Source organism: Callorhinus ursinus, unplaced genomic scaffold (genome assembly GCF_003265705.2).
Source record: "Callorhinus ursinus isolate GAN/ISIS: 27379988/994484 unplaced genomic scaffold, GSC_fseal_2.0 scaffold13, whole genome shotgun sequence".
NCBI lineage: Eukaryota > Metazoa > Chordata > Mammalia > Carnivora > Otariidae > Callorhinus > Callorhinus ursinus.
This window is the reverse complement of record NW_027397075.1, coordinates 14,310,706-14,334,495: the sequence shown is the minus strand read 5'-3', so window position 1 is coordinate 14,334,495 and position 23,790 is coordinate 14,310,706. Positions and strand designations below refer to the sequence as shown.

At 61.0% G+C, this 23,790-nt stretch overlaps 2 protein-coding genes across 6 annotated transcripts; both read left to right on the top strand.

Annotated features, from left to right (window-relative positions):
- Positions 1-989: 989 nt before the first annotated feature.
- Positions 990-6,787, top strand: NPW (neuropeptide W). The gene is made up of 4 exons (XM_025877237.2): positions 990-1,046; positions 5,542-5,597; positions 5,804-6,322; positions 6,584-6,787. The coding sequence occupies exons 1-4, from the start codon at positions 990-992 to the stop codon at positions 6,624-6,626; spliced, it is 675 nt and encodes a 224-aa protein (XP_025733022.1). The 3' UTR covers positions 6,627-6,787.
- A 3,558-nt stretch (positions 6,788-10,345) lies between these two features.
- On the top strand, positions 10,346-23,387 carry NHERF2 (NHERF family PDZ scaffold protein 2). 5 transcript variants are annotated; one of them, XM_073899682.1, is made up of 7 exons: positions 10,346-10,576; positions 14,487-14,687; positions 20,533-20,712; positions 21,184-21,337; positions 21,415-21,458; positions 21,995-22,060; positions 22,304-23,387. In XM_073899682.1, the coding sequence occupies exons 1-7, from the start codon at positions 10,532-10,534 to the stop codon at positions 22,460-22,462; spliced, it is 849 nt and encodes a 282-aa protein (XP_073755783.1). In that variant the 5' UTR covers positions 10,346-10,531; the 3' UTR covers positions 22,463-23,387. The 5 variants fall into 5 exon arrangements, with proteins under 5 accessions (XP_073755783.1, XP_025732941.1, XP_025732940.1 ...); XM_025877156.2 differs by lacking the exon at positions 10,346-10,576 and adding an exon at positions 11,753-12,096 and having other exon boundaries at positions 21,995-22,057; XM_025877155.2 differs by lacking the exon at positions 10,346-10,576 and adding an exon at positions 11,753-12,096.
- Positions 23,388-23,790: the final 403 nt, after the last annotated feature.

The following is a 23,790-nucleotide window of genomic DNA, read 5'->3' as shown; positions in this document are numbered from 1 at the left end:
ATGTGTGGGAAAAGGGGGTGTGCAGGGGAGTAGGAGGCCACCATCTCCCACAGGGAGGCTCCAGAGCAGACATGGAACTGATCAGGGTGCCCTCGCGTGCTTGAGAATCTGGAAAAGGTACTGCGAGGAACTCGACCTATCTCTCAGAACCTTTGGGGGGAAAATAGCACAATAAGTATGTAAAAAAAGCAATCAGAGAGATAGGAAATGTAATCGTAGTACATTTAGCAGAGAACAATATTTACGCAGCCGTAACAACATAAACGCTGGCTAGTGAGTTAACCAAAATTTGTGACAATTCTAGGATGGAGAGGGTGTGAGAGGGCCAAAGCTTCATCTAAATTTGTAGGAAGCCTTCTGGTGCTGCCTAAAACATAAATCACAAATTGTCTGTTTATAATCTCAGGGTCTGTGGTTCTCAATTGGGGGTGGTTTTACCCCCAGAGACATTTGTGGTGGTCACAGCAGAGTGGGAGCATTACTGACACCTAGCAGGTCATTAGTTTCCCGTGGCCACTGTTAAAAAATGACCACAAACTTTGCGGCTTCAAACAACACAGATGTATTATCTTACAGTTAGGAAATTTGGAAGTTTGAAACAGGTCTCCCTGGGATAAAACTAAGGTGCAGGTGGGGTGCACGCCTTCGGGTGAGAATCCATCTCCTCTCCAGCTGTAGAGGCCCCCTCTTTCATCTGCACGGTGCACCCTGCCAGGCTCATCCTTGTCACCTCTCCTCCTCCAAAGCCGCCTCCTTCCACACTTACCCCACGTGGTGGCGCTGGGCCCACCTGCATAATTCAGGACCATCTGCTTCCATTAAGGTCCGCTGATGAGAATCCCTAATTTCATCTGCAACTTCGATCGCCGCCCCCCCCCCCCCCCGCCGGCTTACCGCGTCAAGTAGGTGTGCACAGGTTCCAGGATATCTGGGGCACATCTTGGGCAGGGGCTGTTAACTCTGCCTGTACAGGTGAGTGACGGCCAGGGATGCTGCTGACCGTCCACCGCAGCACAGGACGCCCCCACATGTCGGTGCGGCTGAGGGTAGGCACCCTGACGAGGTCATAAGTTATGCTGGGGGCTTCTGGCTGGGGCGCGGGCGGGGGTGGGTTCAAAGGGAGCTTTAAAGGGAGCTCCCCGGGAGCTGAACTCTGCTCTCTTGTTCTGGGCCGTGGGCATGCAGATGTATGCATACGTAAAAACAAATGCACTTGTGAAGACGAGATGTGCACGCTACTCAGGGTGCATTAGTTACGGCTTCTTAAAAAGACCACAGATTTTTGGAATAGTTAAGTTTATGGTTTTTAAGTAGGGGGTAAATACCAGAAGAAATAGCTGAAGGACCTGGAAGCTGTTGCCTCTGGAGAGCATGACTGGGATGCGAAAGGGTGGGTCAGGGAGTTTGAAGTTCTTCCTTATGCTAGCATTATATTAATCATGTAAATTACCTCAATAGAAACAGTTTTTAAAAAAGAAGACAAAACAGGGTGCCTGGGTGGCTCAGTTGGTTAAGCGACTGCCTTCAGCTCAGGTCATGATCCCAGAGTCCCGGGATCGAGTCCCACATCAGGCTCCCTGCTCAGCAAGGAGCCTGCTTCTCCCTCTGACCCTCCCCCCTCTCATGTACTCTCTCTCTCTCATTCTTGCTCTCTCAAATAAATAAATCTTTAAAAAAAAAAAAAAAGACAAAACAGATTTGCTCAGTCACTGCGTCCTTAGATGGAGTCCTTGTTGGGGCCAGGCTCTGAGTGGTCCTGGCCCACAGGCAGCCTGGTGCCGTTGGAGAAAGGTGGTGTGCAGGCAGCCCAAAGCCATGCTCCCCTGGTTTCTAGGAGGATGTTGGGTGGATGAAGGGAGAGGTGAGTCACAGAAAGGAGAGTCAGCGCTCATGGGCCCGTCACCTCCTCCCCTCCTCCCCTCCTCCCAGAGTGGAGCTTTGGCTCCAGACCCCTGCAGTGGGGGGAGGGGGGAGGCCCTTGTCACTGGACCCCTGGGCTCCGGGCTGGGCGGGGCTCAGAGCCCCTCCTCTGTACCCCACATTGGGAGTTCCCAGGACTGTGGTGTGCTTTGCTCCCCCAACCCGGCCCTGGGCTCCCTCCCCACGTGCCTTCTGCACAGTCATCCAGCAGGAGTCCCGCTCCATCTCACTGGGGCCTTCATCATCCCCTGCACTTCACAGCCATAAACAAGCAAGACGGGTATCATGCAGGGTATTTTCTTTAACACTGTTTTGGAGACTCATCCGTGCTGGTATCTGTAGCTCTATTTCAGTGTTCTAACGGCTCCAGACCCCGTTACCACCTAGCCGCAAGTGATCCTACTGGGCCATCTCCAGGGGGTGTCGGACTCTCCCTCGCTGAACTGGGTGGGGTGGGGGGCTCCAGGTAGGTTTCTCCCCCCCGCCCCCACCAAGTACTCTTAGCCCAGAGGATGTGCAGCGTCAGGGGACCTGGTGGCCCACATCGTGCTGCGCTGCCCACCCACTGCACACTCCAGGCGGCTCTCCAGGCCAAGGGCCCCCCTGGGGTGGCTGCTTTCCACACGGCTCCGGGGTCCCTGTGGTCCTCCAGGCCCCTCCAGGTGCACCCAAAACTCCCTCTCCATCCCCTACCTCACCAGTCCCTGCGCCAGTCACCCCTCCATCAAAGTGTTTTTACTGACAGCTTAGGAGGCTGGGTACAGTAGCAGCAGGGGATGGTAGCCTGACCATGTTTTGAGCAGCTACCATGTGCCAGGCATAATGCCAAGACCCGTGCCTGGATTAATGCTCACATTAAGCTGAGGAGGGGCTCTTATCATCCCAGTTTGCAAGTGAAGAAACTGAGACAGGAGAGGTTGAGGTGCACACCCCCCGCATTCCCACCACCAAGCACAGGGCGCTGCGCTCGGCTCACTTCTCCCCGTTCCACAGGGCCTTTGAAGGGAGGGCTGCCATTGCTTCTAACTGTCCCCCCCCAGTGCTCCCTGCAACCAAGTTGGGCCCCTCCTGCCTTAGAGGTGCATCCTCTGTACTCCCAGCCCCTCTGTGGCCCCTCGATAGGGAGACTCGGGAGGAAGGACTTTGTTCCCTTCACTCCCAGAATCACGCCTTCCCTTTTGCTGCAGAGACAGGCAGAGGGTGAGGGGCAGTTTCCATGGAGAACTGCAGTTCAGGTCCCCAAACTGGTGCTATCAGGCTGGGGGGTCTAGGTCGGACCCCACTTGCACCACTGCTTACCCAACAGGTGATCTGAACAAATCCATTTTCCTTGTGCCTTACTTCATTGATAAAGGAGGTCAATAATCGTCCACTTTAGGGCACCTGGCGGGCATGCGACTCTCAATCTTGGACTTCTGAGTTCAAGCCCCATGTTGGGTATAGAGATTACTTTAAATTTAAAAAATTTTTTATCGGGGTGCCTGGGTGGCTCAGATAGTGAGGCGTCTGCCTTTGGCTCAGATCATGATCTGAGTCGGCTTCTCCCTCTGCCTCTCCCCTGCTTGTGCTGTTTCTCTGTCTTTCAAATGAATAAATAAAATCTTATAAAAAAATAAAAAGATCAAAAGTCCTAGAAAGGGCTTTCATTAAAATAAATTTTTTATTTTATTTTTTAATTTTTTAAAAGTATTTATTTAGGGGCACCTAGGTGGCTCAGTTGGTTAAGTGACTGTCTTCGGCTCAGGTCATGATCCTGGAGTCTCGGGATCGAGTCCCACATCAGGCTCCCTGCTCGGCAGGGAGTCTGCTTCTCCCTTTGACCCTCTTCCCTCTCGTGCTCTGTATCTCTCATTCTCTCAAATAAATAAATAAAATCTTAAAATAAAAAATAAAAAGTATTTATTTATTTGACAGAGAGAGACATAGCAAGAGGGAACACAAGCAGGGGCAGTGGGAGAGGGAGAAGCCAGCTTCCCGCTGAGCAGGGAGCCCAATGTGGGGCTCGATCCCAGGACCCTGGGATCATGAACAGAGCCGAAGGCAGACACTCAACGACTGAGCCACCCAGGCACACTTTATTTTTTTTTTTTAATATTTTATTTATTTATTTGACAGAGAGATACAGCAAGAGAGGGAACATAAGCAGGGGGAGTGGGAGAGGGAGAAGCAGGCTTCCCGCTGAGCAGGGAGCCCAACGTTGGGCTCAATCGCAGGACCCTGGGATCATGACCTGAGTCAAAGGCAGACGCCTAAAGACAGACACCCTGGCGCCCCCTTTAAAAAAAATTTTTTTAAATAGTTTCAAAAACTGACGCTTAATGACTGAGCCACCCAGGTGCCCCTAAAATTTTTTCAAAAGATTTTTATTTGAGAGAGTGAGCGAGAGAGAGAGAGAGAGAGAGAGTGCACACACAAGCCGGGGAAGAGGCAGAGGGAGGGAGAAGCAGACGTCCTGCTGAGCAGGGAGCCCGATGCCGGAGCTAAATCCCAAGACCCTGAGATCATGACCTGAGCCAAAGGCAGACGCTGAATGACTGAGCCACCCAGGCGCCCCTCCAAAATCTTTTTTTTTTTTTTAAATTATCCCACTTCGTGGCATTGTTTGGAGATCAAAATAAGACATTTCAGGGATGCCTGGGTGGCTCAGTAGGTGAAACGTCCGCCTTTGGCTCAGGTCATGATCCCAGGGTCCTGGGGTCGAGTCCCGTGTCGGGCTCCTTGCTCAGCAGGGTGCCTGCTTCTCCCTCTGCCTGCTCTGTCTGCTGCTACCCCTGCTTGTGTGCTCCCCCCTGCCCCGCCGCCCTGGCTTCTTTCTCTCTCTGAGAAATAAAATCTTTTTAAAAAAGGAAGAAGACATTTCAGGATCCCTGGTGTCTGGGATCAAGAAAATGTTCCATGAGTGGTGTGGTTGCTGGGGGTGGGATGAGGCCTGATTATTTGGGGGTTTACATCCTTCCTGGGTTGGGGCTCAGGCAAGAATGGGTCAGGCTCTGCCCTCTGGAAGGGGTTGTTAAACACATACAGCCACAGACAAATATTCCAGGAGACTATTCAGATGAGGGCCATGTAGGCAGGATCCGGAGTGATGAGTGCAAGTCTGCTGGGTTGGGAAGGAAGGGAAGGATGTTCTGAGGACAGAAACAGAGGCGGGCAGAATCACAGTTTGTTGGGTAAGGCAGAAAGATGAAAACTGGCCAGAGACAGTGGTCTTGGGGGGGATCACAACCAGAGAGTAGCCTGGAGGTCCACAGGGCCTTCTCCTGCCCAGGCCAGGGCTGGGGTAAGAGGAGGGGTTTACTTTTTATTCTGGAAGCCATGGGAAACCACTAAGCATCTCAGGGAGGGCTCCATGTGACCAAGTTTGTGGTTGCAACCATCCAGCCACAGTGGGGAAGTGGGTTGGAGGGCTCCCACCTGCTAGTGTGGGAGAGGGTGGGAGGGGTGGGGGGACAAGAGACAGCCCTCAGGAGAGGAGATACACAGAGGGTTCTTGAATGATACAGAGGACCCCCACCAGTTAGCGCTTCTGACCCCACTAGGGTTCTTATAGCCCCCCCAGTCAACTTTGCTGGTGCCCAGCCTGCAAGAGCTCCCTTTGCCCATGTCCGCCCATCTCCTCAGTTCTTCTTTGAGGGGGAGCAGGGGCGCTCCCAGCGGAGCGTCAAGATGAGCTCTAGGTGAAGGCCCGCCCACTCAGAGAAGATACTCCAATAACCCACGCCCCTGTCGCAGCAGCCTGGGCCCCTCTTCCCTCTTCATCCCTCCCCCTACCTTTTGGGAGCCGAGCGAGTACCGCGGGGGCGAGCGGGGCGGGGCTAGCGAGCAGTTATAAGCTGGCCCCGCGGCGCTGCGCCCCCGACGCTCCGGCTCCCCGACGCCGCAGTCCCGCAGCGCGCCCAGCCCCAGCTGAGTTAGCTCCTGGCCTGCCCCGCCGGGCGGCCGTCAACCTGAGCACCCTGGCGCGGGGTACGGGCGTTCGGGGCCCTGCGGGCCGGCCGGTGCTCGCATTGTTGCTGCTCCTGGCGCTGCCCGCTGGCGCCTGGTACAAGCACGTGGCGAGTCCCCGCTACCACACAGTGGGCCGCGCCGCGGGCTTGCTCATGGGGCTGCGCAGCTCGCCCTACAAGTGGCGCCGAGCGCTGCGCCCCGCTGCTGGGTCCCTCGCCTGGGACACCCAGGGCCTGGGCGCGTCCCCCCAGGGGCTATCTGCCAAAGACACCCTCTCTCCGGCGCCCGTCCCCCGCGGTGCTCTCCTGCTGTCCTCGGGGGTTCGGGAACTGTTGGAGATGGGACGCAGGTACTCTCGCGCAGGGCTCGAACTGCGGGCGCAAACTGCGCCGCCCGAGCCCGAACTGGAGCCGCGGCTGGGCGCCCATTCCTGGACCTCCGTGAAGCGGGACAGGTACGTGGGGAGAAAAAGGGAGCCGGGACAGCAGCGGGTGGAGGATGTCTGGAGAGATCTGGGCCCGGAGCCCACGCCCGCGTGCCCACGAGACACCCTAGGACCATCCTATTTCTCACTTCTTGCCCAGAAAGGCTTTCCAGGAGCTTCCTACCCTTCCAGGCTTGGCGGGGGTGGGGGGGGTGGGGGGGTGGGGGGGGAGGTAAGGGTTAGTGGAGGGCTCACAGACTTCTCCCCAAGGTCCTGCTCTGTTCTTTCTAGAGCCTTCAGAGTGTATCCTGTTCAGCCATGGTCTGCGCAGTGAACCACCTTCGCCGGCCCCCACCTCTCCCCAGGGCCATCCTGAACGCAGCCCTTGCTGGTGACGCCCCCTCATCTGACCCAGGAGTCTACTCCTCCTGCTGGGCGAACAGCTCTGGCCAGGCCAGGTGGTCTGGTCAATAAAAGCTGCCTGGTTCATGCGTTCCCGTGTGTGACCCTTTTCCTCCACGCTGTATACTTGGCATCTAGCTTTGGGGTGTAAACAGCTGCATTCACACCCTGCCAGTTACAGGAGCCCTCTCCCTGGCCAGGGGATGCCCCCTCCTAACCATCTCGATCTGTAAGTCCTTGTGGAGGGGGAGAGGGGACAGAGGCAGAGACACTGCCGGGGACTAGGTCCCCTTCCTTCTCTGCCAGTACTGCCCCTCCTGTTCTGGGGTGGGGTCATCAGACCAGGTCCCAGGGTCCCACAGGAGAGGAGAGGTCTCATGGGAGGTAGGCACAAGTCAGACCTTGGGTCCCACTGCCATCCACCAGAGAGAGGAAAACAACTCATACCCTACTAGCTGAGCCAGAGCTCCCACCCCAGCCTCCCGGGAGCCCCAGAGTGCCCCCTCACTATGCTTCCTGACCAGGCTGGGGAGAATGTCTTCCTTAAGGGACCTTAAGACCAGCAGCCTACCCAGCCTTTCCCACGTCTCCCAGGATTCATTTCAAACCTGATCTCTTTCACCCCCCTCCTTCCCTCAGCCAATGGCTTCTGGAGAGGAAGTGAGAACCCCTGGCCCCCTACTTCAAGGTCCTGCTCCTCTTCTAGGGAGGAAGGGCCCCTTGCCTCCTCAGAGACCCTTCCACCTCTAATCCCCTCTGCATCTTCAGTTATTGGCTCCAACCCCCACGTAAATATGCTCTGCTGTCATGAATAAGGACCCCTGGGCCCCCTCATAGCTCCTGCTCACAATTGTGTGGGCCCCTCCACCCTTCTGCCTCCTCGTCAACCCTCTTCGGTGTGGGCTCTGACTCCCACAACTGTCCTGGGCCTCGATGCGACTAGTCACTGTGCCCTGATGCTGTCTGCCCTTGGAGCCCTCCCTTGGCCATGTGGCAAGGCCTTCCATTACGGCACCCAGCCATGACCAGAGGAGGGGTGGTCCCATGCCCGTCGAGCTGGCTAGCTTTGAGATACTCACTTGGAACCAGCCCCCACATTCTCCTTGGCCTCTGGAAGCCCCCATCTCTCCTTACTGGCAATTCCTGCCCATCTCCTGGGTGCACCCTTCTCCCCATGTTGTCACCTAATGTGGGTGCTCTTTTTTCTCCACCCTCCCAATTCTTACTGACCCCTGACTATATTGACTCTGTTTCCAAATCTGCACTGAGGGAAGGGGTGGCCACAGACTCCTCAGGTCAGCCCATTCGCTGCACTCCAAGTCCATTCCTCCTCCTGCTTCTTGCCAAACTCGGCCTTTCAAAGCATGGGCGTCCTGATGACCTAACTTCCAGAGCACAACACCTCACTCTCCACCACCGATGGCACAAAAATCCACGTTCCGGGGTTGGGCCCCAGGGCTGCTCTGTCCCCCAGTCTCATTGCTCCTTCCCCTCCCCCACACAGACTGCAGGACCTGTGGGCAGATTCCAGAACGGCCCCATGGTCCACCCAGAAAAAGGACTCCAGGGCCTCAGGCCATGTTAAATGCCCTCCTCAGGGCTGCACCAGCCCTAGACCCGCCCTTACCCAGGCATATAAATCTGTTTCCAGGGGTCTAATGTTTCTCCAGTGCTCACCAGAGCCGGGTGCCAAGTGGTCTGCATATGTTTGGTCACAAGTGCTGGACACTTGGCGGGGCGCTGGATTTCACGTTGCCTGGAGGTACCCCAGTCCAGGGAGATTGGTGCCAGGTCCAAGGCGAAAGAGCAGTGCTGATTAGGGACTTGGCAGAGGCCCGGCTTCTCTGCCTACCACCTTCATGGCACCCCTGTGCCCCTGCAGTGCAAGCAGCCCCAAGGCGCCGGCCTCAGCCGCCACCCCCACCCAGCAGGGCAAGGCTGTACCGCGTCGGGGCCAGAGGGGCGGGGCCTGGGCCAGCCCCTCGGACGAAGCAATCCCACCGCGAGCCGGCAGGCGGCGCTGCGCGGCTGCTCTTCAGGGCTGCAGCCCCAGCCGGCGCCTGCGGCGGTGGGAGGGGCCAGGCGCGGGGCGCGGGCGGGCCCAGAGCTGGTGGGCGGGTTCCTGCGCCATCTCCCTCCGGTGGTCCGCGCCCTTCTCCCCTTCTCTCCCTCTCGGCTCCGGGTGTCGTGTTCTCATCTCTCTTTACGTCGCGCTGGTCCCGCCTGCTCCAGTTTCGGGCTCTGAAGAGAGGCCTGGGGTAGTCTGAGGGAGGAAGCCGTAAGCGAGGCCCGATCATCCCGTGGGGCCATTAATGCCCATTAGGGAGGCGGCGCCGGTCCGGGAAGCTCCGGGCCATTACCCGGGCGTCCGACTAATGGCTCCACCCCACAGACGGGCCCCCAAACCTTCCCCTGGAGGGTGACCAGGCCTCTATCCACTGCCACGCCCCAGAGTCCCCGCCCAGGCCCAGGCCCCGCCCATCGCTGGGGAAGTTGTAGCTGGGAGGGTAGGTTCAAAGCTCAGAGGACAGCCCCCTCCCCACCACTGGAGCCCCGGGCCAACCCCCACCCTAGGTGGACCCTCAGATAGCCCAGGAGAGGGAAGCCCCGAAAGGTCTACTTCCCATCTGTCTCAAAGCCTGTGTAGCAAGGTGGCAGCGAGGGCGTCGGGGGTGGGGGTGGGGATCACCTCCCACCTGGCCTCCCCGCCTGCAGCTGGCCTCGCTGATCACCTCTTCTGGCCCACTCCCCGGCGACCCCAAACAGCTTACAGCCCCTGAGCACCTTTCGGTCCGCTCTTCTGGGTCGTTGTTCATGCTGTTCTCTTGGCCTGTTTCTCTGCCTCCCACTTCTGTCTCAGCCCGAGGCCCGAGGCTGAAGGAAGGGCGCCGGCGAGTCTGCCCAGGAGAGCAGCTGGGTTAGCTTTCCCTGCCTCTTTGTTCGTCGGGGCCCCATACTTACCCTGTTCCCTCTCACTCATTCCTGCTCCCCCTTTGGAATTTACCTGCACTTCTTCCGAGCTGCCTTTATTCTGTGGCTGTTACCCACCCCCTTTATTACTCTCTGATGTTGCCTTTGTTACTCTGTTACTTTCCTGGTATTTCAGCTCCTTTTTTTGCTTTGGAGCCTCCTTTGTTAGGCTGTCATGCAGTGTTCTGGCCCCTGGCTGTGACCACATGCCCATGGTTACCCCTCCCTCCAGTGGTGTTCTGTTCTCCCCTGTCTTTACTGACTGGTTGAGGCTGATCCTGCGAGTGTCTGTCCTATGGAGGGGGGAGGAGATCTCCAGGCCTCCCGACCCACACCCAGAGGACCAGGGGCTCCTACCTTCTCTACCCCCAGCCTGGGGGTCTCCCATCCAGCTACCTCCCTAGACTCTGGTATGGCCCCATGCCACAGCCTGGCAGGTCCTGGCTGGTCCTGGTTGCTATGGGGTGACCCCTAAATCCCACCTGGGGTGGTATATGATGGACCGCACCCATCCTCACAGCCTCCAGGAGCAGCAGCACCAGGCTGGGTTCAGAGAGGCCGTCACAGGCCAGACAGGCAGCCTCTGGACAGGCAAACAGACAGATCGAGGTGGCCAGCTAGGCAGGAACCTATGGCAGCATCAGCCAGGAACTTAGAGGTGGGGGTAGGGAAGCAGCCCTGCAGTTTTGGCCTAAGTGGCTTTTAGGGGCAGCAGCTGGGTGTGGACACCCAAGGGGCTGCAGCCCAGGAGGCTGCCCAGAGGAGAGCCCTGTGCTTGGGTGGGGGCTGGGCGCCCAGGCTAAGGGCACTGGAGAGGGGAGAAGGAGCAGCAAGGACGGGACCTGAGCCGAGCCTGCTTCTGCCCACATGGGGAACTGTCTGGGCTGGCTATGCCTGACCCCCAGGGACCAGGTATGTGCAGGGGGCTGGGCAGGCTGGGGAGGGGCAGGCTGAGAGGGAGCTCAGCTGTCTTCCTGTATCCAAGGCTGAGAAAGAGTTCCATGATAAAATGTGGACTTGGAATCTCACAGCAGTGCCTAAGAGGACCTGGGGAACCTTGCCTGGGTCTCGTTCCTCTCTAGAACTCAGTTTCTTGATCTGCAAAATGGCCTGAGCACCCTTGGGTTTTTCCAGATAAAGCGTACTCAGAGGCACAACAGAGCATAACCGATTTTCTCTTGTCATTCTTGGCTTGTTGGGGGAAGGGGCACTCATGCTGGGGATGGCCAGATGCTAGGGGAGAAGGATGGAGGGAAGGGTGGGCTGGGGCAGAGGGGCATCACAGGGGTCAGCTCATGGGAACAGCTTCTGTGAGCACTGATCCCAAGCCAGAGGTCAGAGGCCAAAGTCCTGGATACATTTCATTTCTGCCTGGGATGAGCAGGGGCACAAGTGAGGGGCCCTGGCAAAGAGAGAGGTATGTGTGTGGGGGGGGTTGTAATGTTTAATAGACATCCCCAGCACAGGTAGGCACAAACCATCTCCTGGGGAGGCCCAGGGAGCCCCTGTCACTGCCCTCAAGAATATAGGGGAGGGCTGCTGCCTTGTTACTTCCAAACTCCTCTTTTTGCCTCCTGGCCCGTCCTGGGATTCTGTTGGGCCAGGGCAGCTCCGGGTGCAGGAGAGATCCAGATACCGGGACAGCAGGGAGGTGGGGAGTGGGGGGGGGGGGGGGGGGGGGTGGAGGGTGTGTTCTCGAGGATGGTGGCCAGAGCTGTGTCCCTTGTTCTTACTCTCTGCCCCGGTGTGGGGTTCCTCCGCCTGAGGACCCTTTCTCCGAGGACACCGCCTCGGTGTCACGCATACAGTAGGTGCTCACTAAATGTTCCTGGGCTAGGAAGCAAAGACTCTTGCGCCAGGGAGGCTGCCCAGAGTCGGGGCGAGACAGAGGTGGTCCCTAGGCCCTAAGGCCTCCCCCCACCCCCCGGAATTGGCGGGGTGCCGAGGCCGGGCCACAGCCAGGACCAGCCAGGACTCGGGGCGGGGGCGGCCCCATGGAGGAGGCGGGGAAGGGGCGGGCGCGGGGGCGGTGCCAGAGCCGGAGCCCGAGCCTGAGCCCGAGCCCGAGGCGACGGGAGCCGAGCGGGAGCAGCCGAGGGCGCCGCCAGGTCCCCAGCGCCGCCGCTGCCGCCTGCGCGCCGCCCCCCGCGCCCCTGCCTGCCCGCTGCAGGCGTGAGCGCCGTGGCCGGCCAGTGGCCGTCCGGTGGGCAGCCGCCGCCATGGCCGCCCCGGAGCCGCTGCGGCCCCGCCTGTGCCGCCTGGTGCGCGGCGAGCAGGGCTACGGCTTCCACCTGCACGGCGAGAAGGGCCGCCGCGGGCAGTTCATCCGGCGCGTGGAGCCCGGCTCCCCCGCCGAGGCGGCCGCGCTGCGCGCCGGGGACCGGCTGGTCGAGGTCAACGGCGTCAACGTGGAGGGCGAGACACACCACCAGGTGGGTGCCCGCGTCACGCCCGCCGCCCCGCTGGGCCCCCTCCCCGGGGAGCGCGGCCCTAACCCCGCGCTCGCGGGGGGCGCCAACGACCGCCGCTCCGGGCGCTGCGTGCGCCCAGGCCTCGGCGCCCGGCCCCGGGGGCCGGAGGGGGTCTCACGAAGGCCTGCGTGAGCTCCCGCTACGAGGTGGTGGACGTGGCCACGGAGGCAGCGGCCGCCGGCCTCCTTCCTCGCTTCTCCCCCCTCAGGAAGCTGGCGCCTGCACCGCGGAGGGGGCATCCTGGCAGGGAGGGGCCCGCACTGCGGCTCCTCGCCCTCGGCCCCAGCACTTTAGTCCTGTTCGGGCCTCAGTGTGTAAGGAGGCAGGCGTCAGTCACCTTGGGGGGTCTCCATGCTTTGCGGGCCCGGAGTGCTTGTCTATGAGTGTAAACACGTGCTTGTGTACACAGCTGGGTATGTGTGCACACGTCCCTCTGGGGGTCACGCCCCTGTGCCCACATCGGTCCTGGGGGTACCTGAGGGGTGTCCCAGTGAGGGCACACCTGTATGTGCCTGTGTCTGTGTGTGTGCATGTGCACGTGCTGCCCTGTGCGTGTGAATATACAGGTCTGCACCTCTAGGTGTGTGCGTCCAGGCCTGTGGGTCGGCCTGCCTTGCTACGTGTAGTCGTCTGTGTGTGTTGGCAGGTCAATGTACTAACGTGTGTGTCTTGGCTGATGGTGTCTGGGTCCCTCAGAGTCGCTGCTGGTGGCAGCATATGCCTCTCCTTGGAGGCTGCCTGGCCCTGCAGGGGCCGCTGCTGCAGCCCCCTGCCCCCTGCCGCTGGACATGAGGGCCAGAAGCAGGGCAGGGTCTGTTCTCGGCAGGTTCTGCTCCCTGGGGACTCTCTATCTCCTACTGGCTAGGGACTCAGCTGGCCAGAGTCCAGCCTCCCTCCACCCCTTCTGCTCAGGCTTCTCTGTGTCCTCCCCATCACCCGTGAGTCTGTGACCTGTCTTCATGACCAGCCCTGGGGCCTAGAGATTAGTATATTGGTTCCCGGCTGGGCCAGCAGCTGAACTCCAGCTTCTACCCCTGAGCCCCCTGTCTATCCGTCTGTCTGCCTACATTCTGTGTTCCACCCAGCGTGTCCCTGGACAAAGCTGTTTGCTGAAGGAGGGTGGGGTGCAGGCCAGAGGTCTGGGCTTGACAGACCACAGGGAGGGGTACCAGAGTGCCAGCTGGCTTTGGTTTAGCGGTCACTGCCACCCTCGCCCCAAGAGCACCTGCTTCTCCCAGGGCCCCGCATGCTGGTCTCGAAGTTTACACATGGGACCATGCTGGACCAGGAGGGAGGAGGTGCTCTTCCAGCTCCTTGTTTGACACATGAGGAAACCGATGCTTGAGGATATTGGGCGTCTAGTCTGGGTCCCACAGTCAGGAAGTGGCAGGGTGCTGGGGTCCCCCTGTGGCTCTCACCAAGAGAGAGGAGAGGGCAGAGGAGGGCCTGGGGGAAGATGGGCCTGGTTCACACCCTCCTGTCCATTGACAGCTTCTGCCGAGCAGCTGTTGGGGGCCCTCTCTGCCCTCCCCCAAGACTTGGGATGGGAGTCTTGTCCTTCCTTCCCCAATGCCCAGGGGGCACCGACTGCTCCTTCTCCCTGCAGGACACACACTGACATGCACGCTCCACGGTCCCCCACACGCTCTAGACACTTCACAGACACTTGCAAAGACACACGTGGCCCTCATGTCGCACTTGGTCCCACAGGTGGCCTCTGCGTGCCCGGTCTGAACCCTGCTTCCCAGGTTGTGTGTGGGTGTCCCAGCGGGTGCCTTGCCACAGGAACCAGGCCTTCCCATCTCTGCAGGTCCAGCAGGGACAGGTGGTCATGGTCTGGAGGCAAATGGAAGGCTCAGAGGCGGGGCTTTAGACATCCATGCTCCACTACTGAGAACAGCAATGGCCACAGACCCTCAGACAGGGACCTAGGGAGACCCCTTGCTTCCTCAACCGCAGACTGAGAGACCCTGAAACAGCTGGATGCACACCTGCACACAAATCTGTGCACACACGCTCACACCCTGAAAACCCCAAGCTCAGCCGTGCACCACCTTCCAGACAAATTGCCTCACCCAGCTTCCTGGCCCCTCCTGGACAAGACCCGGGGCCAAGGCCAGGCCCTGCAGTGACCCTGTAGCCCTGTGTCAGGAGTCCTGGGTAAAGAGGGAGGGAGCTGCCGGTGCACTGGGGGTGGGAGGCGGAGCCGGCGGGCCTCTCGGTCCAGCCACCCACCCCTGGTAGGCCAGCTGCCTGCCCGCGATCCTGGGCCGGCCCCGGGTGGTGCCACTGTCCATGTGCTGCCCAGAGTGCCGACCGCTGACCTGCTCCCCACAACCTTCCCGGCCCAGGTGGTGCAGAGAATCAAGGCTGTGGAAGGGCAGACTCGGCTACTGGTGGTGGACAAAGAGACGGACGAGGAGCTCCGCCGGCGGCAGCTGACCTGCACTGAGGAGATGGCTCAGCGAGGGCTTCCACCCACCCACGACCCCTGGGAGCCAAAGCTGGACTGGGCACGTGCCGGCAGCCTGGGCTCTGAGGCTGGCCAGAAGGTATGGCAGGCTCTGCACACCAGGGCCACCCCAGCTTCTCCCAGAACCACCAGGTCTGCTTCTGGATGGCGGGCAGTCTCCCCCTCCGCTCACCTCCACAAGGCTCCGTCTCCATCTCTTCTGCCTCTCGGGGCCCCTGGTGACTAACCTCTTGGCTACTTGGGGCCACTCTTTCTGCTCTCAGTCTGTGGTCTAAGGCAGGTGGACTCAGGGGAGCGTGGCCCCGGTCCCTGGTCCCCCATCTCCAGCACTCTTCCCCAAGATGCCCATCAGAGCTCCCTGGCCTAGGAAAGGTCACTCTGAAAAGCCCGGCCTAGGGGCTGAGGGAACTGGGAAGGGTCTGCGGGGATGTCCTGGGATGGATTGTGCCTACCTCTGTGTTCATGTCAGGTGTCTGCCTGTCTAAGGAGTCTGCTTGTGCTGGGAAAGCCTTGAGAGGTAGGGGATGGTCCTTCTCTGTGGGCAGTGCATGGTTGGGGACAGCCGGGGACACTCTTAAGCTGGGTCCTCAGCTTGGGGTCTAGCGCGGTTGGGGTACTTTTCTCTTCCTTTGTCCGCTCCAGGCCAGAAGAGCTGGAATAAATATGTGCGTGTGTGTGTGCGTGCGTGCGTGTGTGTGCGTGCGTGTGCGTGTGTGTTGCTATTCTACTGACTTCTGGGTGGCAGGACTTGGGCGGGGGTTCCTACTTGGGGGAGGCCAAGAGGAAGAGCCTGCCCCTGCTTGTTCTACCCCGTTTTTTTTAATTTTATTATTGTTTCTTTATTTGAGAGAGGGAGAGGGGGAGCGAGAGAAAGGGAGAGCGGGCACCTGGGTGGCTCAGTTGGTTAAGCGACTGCCTTCGGCTCAGGTCATGATCCTGGAGTCCCGGGATCGAGTCCCACATCGGGCTCCCTGCTCAGCAGGGAGTCTGCTTCTCCCTCTGCCCCTCTTCCCTCTCGTGCTCTCTATCTCTCATTCTCTCTCTCTCAAATAAATAAATAAAATCTTAAAGAAAAAAAAAAGGGAGAGTAACAGGAGGGGCAGAGGGAGAGAATCCCCAAGCAGATGCCCCATGGAGTGTGGAGCCTGACTCTAGGCTCAACGCAGGGCTCGATCTCACGACCTGTGAGATTATGACCCATGAGATCATGACCCTGAGCCAAAACCCCCCGGGCGCCCCGATTGTTCAATGCTCTTGAAGCCCCATGGTACTGTTTCTCAAGCCCATTTTGCCTTTTTTTTTTTTTTTAAGATTTTATTTATTTATTTGACAGAGAGAGAGAACACAAACAGGGGCAGAGGGAGAGGGAAAAGCAGGGTCCCCGCTGAGCAGGGAGCCCCAAATGGGGCTCCGTCCCAGGACCCCAGGATCATGATCTGAGCCGAAAGCAGACACTCAAGGGACTGAGCCACCCAGGCACCTTTTTTCTTTCTTCTCTCTCTTTTTTTTTAAATCTCTTTAAAGGATTCAATCCCAGGGGTTTCCCCAGATCCCACTTTGAGAAAAACTGGCCTGGGGCACCTCGGTGGCTCAGTTGTTAAGTGTCTGCCTTCGGCTCAGGTCATGATCCCAGGGTCCTGGGATCGAGCCCTGCATCAGGCTCCCTGCTCCACGGGAAGACTGCTTCTCCTTCTCCCACTCCCCCTGCTTGTGTTCCCGCTCTCACTGTCTCTCTCTGCCAAATAAATAAATAAAATCTTTAAAAAAAACAAAACAAAACACTGGCCTAATGCCAGTGGAGGTGTGAGATCTGAAGTTTCTGGGTGTGCATGTCTCATGTGTGAGCTGGCCATCTCTGGGCCTCGGGGGAAGGCAGGCATTTCAGGTGGGAAGCCAGCCTGGGCGCAGGCCTGGGTCTGAACCCTCAGGATGCTTTTTGTTCTCTGGGCTGGAGAGCCCCACGGGGGTGGTCAGGGCCCGAGTTGGGGGCATCCGGGTCAGCTGTGGGGTTTCAGGGAGGTCCGGGGACGATGTGCCGGCTGGGCTGGCTCCCTGAGCACCGCTCCTTCACAGGCGTCTTACCTCCCGGAGGAAGCGCCCCTCCCCCCCCAGGCGTTTGTCCATTGATTTAGACACAAACGCTGAGTTCACCTTCCTGTGGAAAAATCCGCCCTCGGGGCTTATCTGGAGGGTGGGGTGCTGAGGCACCTTGTCCTTGGGTGGGACCTTCCCTCTGCTATTTCAGGCTCTGGGAGTCGCAGGAAGCCTTTGGAGGGGGCTTCCTCTGGGCGTATTTTTAGAGGAACAAAGTGGGGCCTGACTGGCAGGGGCTCTGTGGTAGGGGCCGGCCTGGGGACCGGGACTCCAGGAGGTCAGGGGAGGCCCAGGGGACAGGGCGACCCCCTCCCTCCCAGCCAGAGACCCAGTGTCTAACTGGCTGAGCTCAGAGGGTCCGATGGAAGAGCCAGGCCTCGGCTGACCTCCCCAGGACTGACTGGCAGTCAGGGTGGCTGGGAGGGTGGTGCTTGCCTGCAGCAGGCAGGACGACTGGCTGGGATGGATGTGGTTTGCTCCAGTGCAGGAAGGCAGCCCCTGGGGACCCCGTGGGAAGTAAGAGCCAAGCTGGGGGCCAGGGCCCCGCGAGTCACTCCTGTCCTCTCAGCTCCGTTTCCTCTGTCCCAGCTGGGCTGTGGGAGGTGGGGCGGGGAGGACACCGATGGGGCGGCCCCTCCCATTGGGGTGCTGTGGGGTCCTAGTCAGTGGTGACTCAGCCCCCGGCCAGAGCAGGCTGGGGAGGCTGCAGCTGCAGTCCAGCTGATCCTGACAGTGACGAGAGGGACAGCCCCCAAACAGACGGGGCAGCCTGCGGTACCAGGGCCGTGGAGGTGGGGACAGAGCCTGGGCCCCCACTGTCCATTCTAGAGGCCCTTGGGGTCCGAGCGTGGGCGAGCGAGGGAGGGAGAGTCCTGCAGGGGGTGACCGCCTGGTATGGGGGCCTCATACCTACGGGAAGGCTCTGGGAGCCTCAGCAGGACTGTCTTCTGCTCCGGCGCCGGGGACCCCTCCCTTGCTTCCCTGTCTCCCCAGCCCCGGGTCCTGGGAGCAGGGCAGGGCCTCCCAGCAGCTTCCTTCCTTCCTTTCTTGGGACTGAAACCTAGCCAGTACGGGGTGCCTAGCTGGGGCCTGAGCAGGGGAGGGGGACCCAGACACCACCCTGCTCCCCAAAGTGACTCAGCCCCCCTGTCCCCACCCATCCCTGGGGAGCCGGGGCCGCTGTGGGAGGTGGATAAATGGGGTGGTGGCCTGGGCTGGCCGGAGACTTCAGGCCACTCCAGCTGGACGCTCGGTGCCTGCCACTTCTCTCCTGCCTCCCATGGCCCGCTCTGGGGATGGCACACCACCGGCCCCAGCCCCAGGAGCCCCTCCGCAGAGACCATCCTGGGGACCTGTGCAGGTCAGGCTGGGTGGGGGCAGGGTGGGCAACGAGGACCCCAGCAGCCAGCTTAGCCCATGTCCCCCAGGGTCAGGAGAGGGGATTTGGGACACCCTGGTGACCCTGGTGCGAGCAGGCTGCACCCTGAGCAACAATGGGGGCCTTTCTCTGCCAAGGCTGGTGAGTCATCATCTGGGGGGGGCACAGCCTGGCCCCCGGGGTACCCCCATGCCAGCTTCTTTGTCTGGTCACGGGCTGCGCTGTGAGACCAGGGCTTGTCCAGCTCGGGGCTGCCCGGCTGGGAGCCCGTGGGAGCCTGAGGGCCTGGCTGGGAGGTGGCAGGAAGTGCTCAGAGCCAGGGCCCGGAGCGAGGAATGTGAGCAATGCGCTGGGCCTGCTTGCGCCCCCTCCTGACCCACTGCTTCTCCGGGCCTCTCCACGCAGCCTGCCCGCCCCCCCCCCCCACCCCATTGCAGCCTCTCAACCTGAGGGTCTGGTGCCGGGGGTGGGGCTCCTTGGACGCTGGCTGATCTGGCTGATCGGCAGGAGAGCAATTCAGGCAAGACTTGCAGAGAAGCCTCTTGGCTGGTGTGGTGAGCGGTGGCCTTGCTGGGTTGAGGCAGGGGGATGGCCAGGATGGTCCCAAACCCGGATGTGACTTCTGCCTGGCCTCATGGCCCCGGATACTCCCCCAGTCCTGCTTCCTGTTTGAGGGCCTTGAGAGACCTGCCAGGGAGGTCACTGTGCAGGGCGTGAGAAGAGGCTGCAGGGCTCAGCACCAGGGGGCTGTCCTCTCGAACGCATGTGTCACCGTGTAGCGTGTTGTGAGTGTATGTTTGCATGTCTGGTCTCTGTGGCCACGCGCCTCTCACATCTGGGCCCATGTCCACCTGCCAGGTGTGCTTGGTCCCGACTCTGGCTCTGCTCCTGGCCTGCCAGCCTTGGGGTCTGGGCTCTGGCCGCCTGGATCTGAGAGGCACCTCTGCGGTGTGGGGGCATTCAAAGCCTGTGCCTCCAGGTGTGTCTGGCAGAGGGGCTGAGTCTGTACGGGGGCGCCCTGGAGCACTCGGGGGTCTCACACCCGTCAGTTCAGCTTATGTTGCCCAGCCGAACCCCTGGGGGGGTCAAGGAGCAGCTGCCCTGTCCCTTGAGTTCCTGGGGTTATGGGGCGAGGTGGTGGCCTGCAGTGGGGATCCCGAGGGCATGTCTGGGCGGGCTTTGGGGGTCCGGAAAGGGGTCCCAGAGGAGGGGTGCAGGCTGGGCAGGAAGAGGGTGTTCTGGACAAGGGGGAGGCCCGGAGCCAGGGCAGGGCACCCGCGCTGTGAGAAAAGATGCTCTTGGGTCCACAGCCAGGCCAACTGGCAGGCCAGGGTACTCACGGTCAGATCTGAGGAATGAGCTCAGAGACCTGGAGGCTGGGAGTGGTCAGGGGGTGGCCTGAGCTGCGGGGAGGTAGGTGCCTGAGGCCTGGAGAGCTTCCCTGGGGGTAAGGGTAGGTGGAGGGTCAGGGAGGGGCCCAGGGAGCACCCCCCCACCCGGCACCTGCTCACCCGCACGCGCACTCGAGTCCTGAGCGGCCCCGGAAACCTGAGCGGCTGCCTGCCCAGGCACTCCGGCCACCCGCCATGTTTAATTGAGCACCCTCAGCCGCTAGCCACCTACACTGTGGTCGCGGCCCCAGGCCGTGGCTGGGTGGGGGGGCGTCCTGGGGCCTGGCCCTTGCCCTCACTGCCCCCTAACCCACAGCCCTACTGCAGGATGCCCGAGGTAAAGCGAGGCGAGGCCCTGGGTTGTCGATGCGGGGGGCGGGGGGTGCGCTCGGGGCATCGTGGGCCTTCTGTGTTCTCGCGGGGAGGGTGGGAGGGCAGGTCCACCCTTGGCCTTCTCACTCGCTTCGGCTTGGCCCCTGCGCCCTGTCCCTGGGCCCTACGGGGGTGGGGGTGGCTCCAGCTAGCTCTGGAATGTAAAAGCAAACACATCACTCTGCCACCAGCCCTATGGACGCCACAGGGAGAAGGGGAGAAAAAACAAACGTCAGCCTCTCGCTCGGGGAGGGAGGGGGGAGGGGGTTCCTGGCAGCGCACCCCCCTAGGGATAGCAGTCCAGGACAGCTGTCTTACCTGGCTGCTCCTAGGTCCCTGGCCTGGGCTCAGCGCTGCCCTTGAGCAGATCGTGTTAACACCCCTGTAAAGCCCCTGGTCCCATTTGAAGTTGTTTTGGGTTTGGAAACTGAGGCTTTGCTCAAGATCCTGCTGCTGGAGCTCAGTCACAGGCACCCTACCAGGGCCCCCAGGCATGGGTACAGAGGGTTTGTCCTGAGACCTGGGGCTGCCAGGCGGGGCGTGATGTTGAGCGTGGGGTTCGGGTTCCTCTAGCCCACCTCCACTGCAGCTGCATTCCGGGGGCCAGAGGCCTGGCGGGCTGGGTCAGCGGCCTTGGTGGGGGATGATGGTGGGAGATCAGCGCTGAGCCTGGTCTCATGTGCCTGTAGGATGTTGGTGGGCCCCTGAGGGAGCTACGCCCTCGGCTGTGCCACCTCCGAAAGGGTCCCCAAGGCTACGGGTTCAACCTGCACAGTGACAAGTCCCGGCCGGGACAGTATATCCGCTCCGTGGACCCAGGCTCACCTGCTGCTCACTCTGGCCTCCGCGCCCAGGACAGACTCATCGAGGTACCTGTCATGGAGGCTTTGGGGTGCTGGGTGTCCCTCAAGTGTGTGTCTGGGCCTCTGCCCCCAACCTGAGTGTGTGTCTGGGCCCATGTTCCCCCCCGTGTGTGTCTAGGCCTGTGTCCCCCCAAGTGTGTGGGCCCATGTCCCCCGCAAGTGTGTCTGGGTCCATGTCCCCCCCACCCCGAGTGTATGTCTGGGCCCACGTACCCCCCTGAGTGTGTATCTGGGCCCGTGTCCCCCCCACCCCCAGTGTTGTCTGGGCCCGTGTCCCCCCTACCCCCAGTGTGTGTCTGGGCAGGGAGGTCCTTGCTGGGAAGAGGAGAGATGCTGGGAACTTGAGCTGGCATTCCTCTTGCTGCCATGGCTGGTGACAACATTGATGAATATTTGATGCCACACCTGGCTGGGTGGCTCAGGGGGCCCGCAGGGGCCTGACTTCCGGCAGTGCTGACCCCATGCTGCTGGTGGCAGGTGAACGGGCAGAATGTCGAGGGGCTGCGCCACGCAGAGGTGGTTGCCAGCATCAAGGCGAGGGAGGATGAGGCCCGGCTGCTGGTGGTGGACCCTGAGACGGACGAGTACTTCAAGCGGCTACGGGTCACACCTACTGAGGAGCATGTGGAAGGTGGGCTGCTGCCTGGGGGCCTGGGGATGGGGTGGAGCATAGGGTGCTGGGCAGCCACTGACATCCTGTTCCCACAGGCCCACTGCCATCACCAGTCACCAATGGGACCAGCCCTGCCCAGGTAAGAGGGTGGGAATGGACCGGGTGGGCCCAGGAGACCATAGGGGCACCTCTAGGGATCCCCAGGCCTGGCCTCAAGATCTCCTTGTGTTGGTGTGACCGTGAGACCCAATCTGGCCCAACCACTTCTAGCTCTCATGCTCCCTGTGGGTCCTGTCCTGGGTCAGCCACACCCCAGCCCCATGCGGCTGTTTTGCGGGTGCCTCTGCCCAGTGCTGGCTGGCGATCTGGAGTCTCACTCCACCGTCACTCCTTGGGAAGCTGGCCCTGGCTTCACCCCAGGGGATGCTCGTGTGGCTGATTCCTGTTGTGAGCCGGCCAGGGCTGGCTCCCCAGCCCTCCACAGCACCTGCCCACTTGCTGCCGGTTGTCCGGCGTCCTGCCCAGGCTGGGCCTGGAGTACAGTAGAGGCTTGGAGCCTCCTGCCAAATGGAAGACTAGATGCAGCTCTGATGTGCGTGTGGGCACACGTCTGCGTGTGCGCCCGTGGCTCCCGGGCAGGGTCCCTGAAGCCACAACTTGCCCTTGGTTTCCCAGGTCAACGGTGGCTCAGCGTGCTCGTCGCGAAGTGATCTGCCTGGCTTAGACAAGGACACTGAGGTAGCAAGTGCCTGCCCACCCCACTGCTGTGCTCACACATGGGGGGTCAGAGGCTTTGGGGGTGGGCCTCTGTACAGCCTGGGCAGTGGGGTCACCACCTCTAGGATGCCCTCTGGGGCCCGCTGCCCCAGCCCCACCAGGAGGCCTGTGGGGATATGAGCTGCCCGGGAGGGGTCACCCGACGAGGGGCTTGGGTCCGGGACTCACTCTGGCCACCTGCCTGCTCTGCCTGCCCCCCCCATCCAGGACAGCAGCACCTGGAAGCGGGACCCCTTTCAGGAGAGCGGCCTCCACCTGAGCCCCACGGCGGCCGAAGCCAAGGAGAAGGCGAGAGCCACCCGGGTCAATAAGCGGGCACCACAGATGGACTGGAACCGGAAACGCGAGATCTTCAGCAACTTCTGAGCCCCTCCCTACCTGTTTGCACGGCCCGCAGGCCTCGCCCCACAGGCCCAGCCCAGAGTTCCCCAAGCCTCAGTGGACTGGAGGGGGTGCCTCCTCACCCCCAGAAGCCGTGCTGGTCCCACCACCACCCAGGAACCAATGTGCGCCCCAGTGAGCCCCGTCCTGCCCCCCTACCTGCTGGGTGCTGGATAGGGGAGAGGGGGCCCCCCCGAGATAGAAGAGAGGGACAGAGAGAGGCAGTGGTGACCGTGGGCCCGGCCCTTTTGCTGCTCTGCCCGGGCCTGCTGACTTAAAGGAATTTGTGTTTTTGCTTTTCTTCCAAAAACAAAAAAAGAGAGAGAGCTCCAGTTCCACACATGTTTCCACTTAATACGAGTCCCGCCCCCGCCCCTGCCCCCGCAGGACGCCTCTCTAAGTAATTGCAATAAAACAAACCTTTCTCTGCAAACCATTTCCTCCCCACCCCTCAGCAGCAGCCATCCCGAGTGGGCGCCCCTGGGCACTTCCAGGGACAGAGGAAAACGTAGGGGGGCCAGACTGTGGTTGTGGGGGCTTCAGTGTGACGCTGGGGAGGCCAGCTGTGGCTGTAGGAGCTGCCCCTCCGCCCCCTCCCTGCTGGGGGCGGAGGTCACCAGGCCAGGCCCCCATGTCCCTGCTCAGCTGTGGTCTGGGGCACGGGGCCTGGGCTCCAGGGGCCCAAGGATGGAGGCCCTGTGTCCCTGAAGAGGGTGGTCTCTGGACAGGCCTCTTGTCCCTGCGCCACAGCCGCGAGGCAGGGGGAGCGTGGCTGTGCGAGAGCCTGCCTGCCCCCAGGAGACCCCACCCACTCTCCCTTTCCTGCTGGCTCCGGCCCCAACTGACATTGCTGTCTGCCCCGTAAGCCATAGCGCATGCGCGCTCTCCTAATAAACAGGCCTTCCTCAGACCCGTGGCCGCCTGTCCTTCCTGAGACCTCACTTGTGGGTGGGGGGCTGTGGTCTGGGCAGGAAGGCAGCAGCTAGGGAGCCCCACTCTCAGCTGCTAGAAGCAGAGGCCCATTCCCAAGCCTCTCCCACTCCATCCACCCGGCAGTCAAGCCTGACCCCTCTCCGCTTCTGCTGTCTCCCCCTCCCCAGCTCCCTGGAGACCCCCAAAACTTGGAGCCCTGCTCCCTCCTTCATTGGCACACCCTGGGGCCCTCGCTAGCTTCTCCCTTCCCCTGCCCTCCATGCCTTCTGGATCCTTGATGCCCCTGCCCTCACACAGCGCCCCCCCCCCACTTCAGCAGGTACACATGGGTCAGGTCTATGTCCTGTGGCGCCCGGCCTGGGCCTACTGGTGTTACTCTG

What these genes read in the sequence shown, in the direction of transcription:
- NPW (XM_025877237.2), top strand. Translation starts at nt 990, where the DNA reads ATGCTGCTGACCGTCCACCGCAGCACAGGACGCCCCCACATGTCGGTG. An exon ending in ACATGTCGGTGCGGCTGAGG is followed by an intron (nt 1,047 to 5,541) that starts GTAGGCACCCTG and finishes CCATCTCCTCAG; the next exon opens with TTCTTCTTTGAGGGGGAGCA. An exon ending in ACCTCCGTGAAGCGGGACAG is followed by an intron (nt 6,323 to 6,583) that starts GTACGTGGGGAG and finishes TGTTCTTTCTAG; the next exon opens with AGCCTTCAGAGTGTATCCTG.
- NHERF2 (XM_025877155.2), top strand. Translation starts at nt 11,884, where the DNA reads ATGGCCGCCCCGGAGCCGCTGCGGCCCCGCCTGTGCCGCCTGGTGCGC. An exon ending in AGGGCGAGACACACCACCAG is followed by an intron (nt 12,097 to 14,486) that starts GTGGGTGCCCGC and finishes TTCCCGGCCCAG; the next exon opens with GTGGTGCAGAGAATCAAGGC. An exon ending in GCTCTGAGGCTGGCCAGAAG is followed by an intron (nt 14,688 to 20,532) that starts GTATGGCAGGCT and finishes ATGTGCCTGTAG; the next exon opens with GATGTTGGTGGGCCCCTGAG.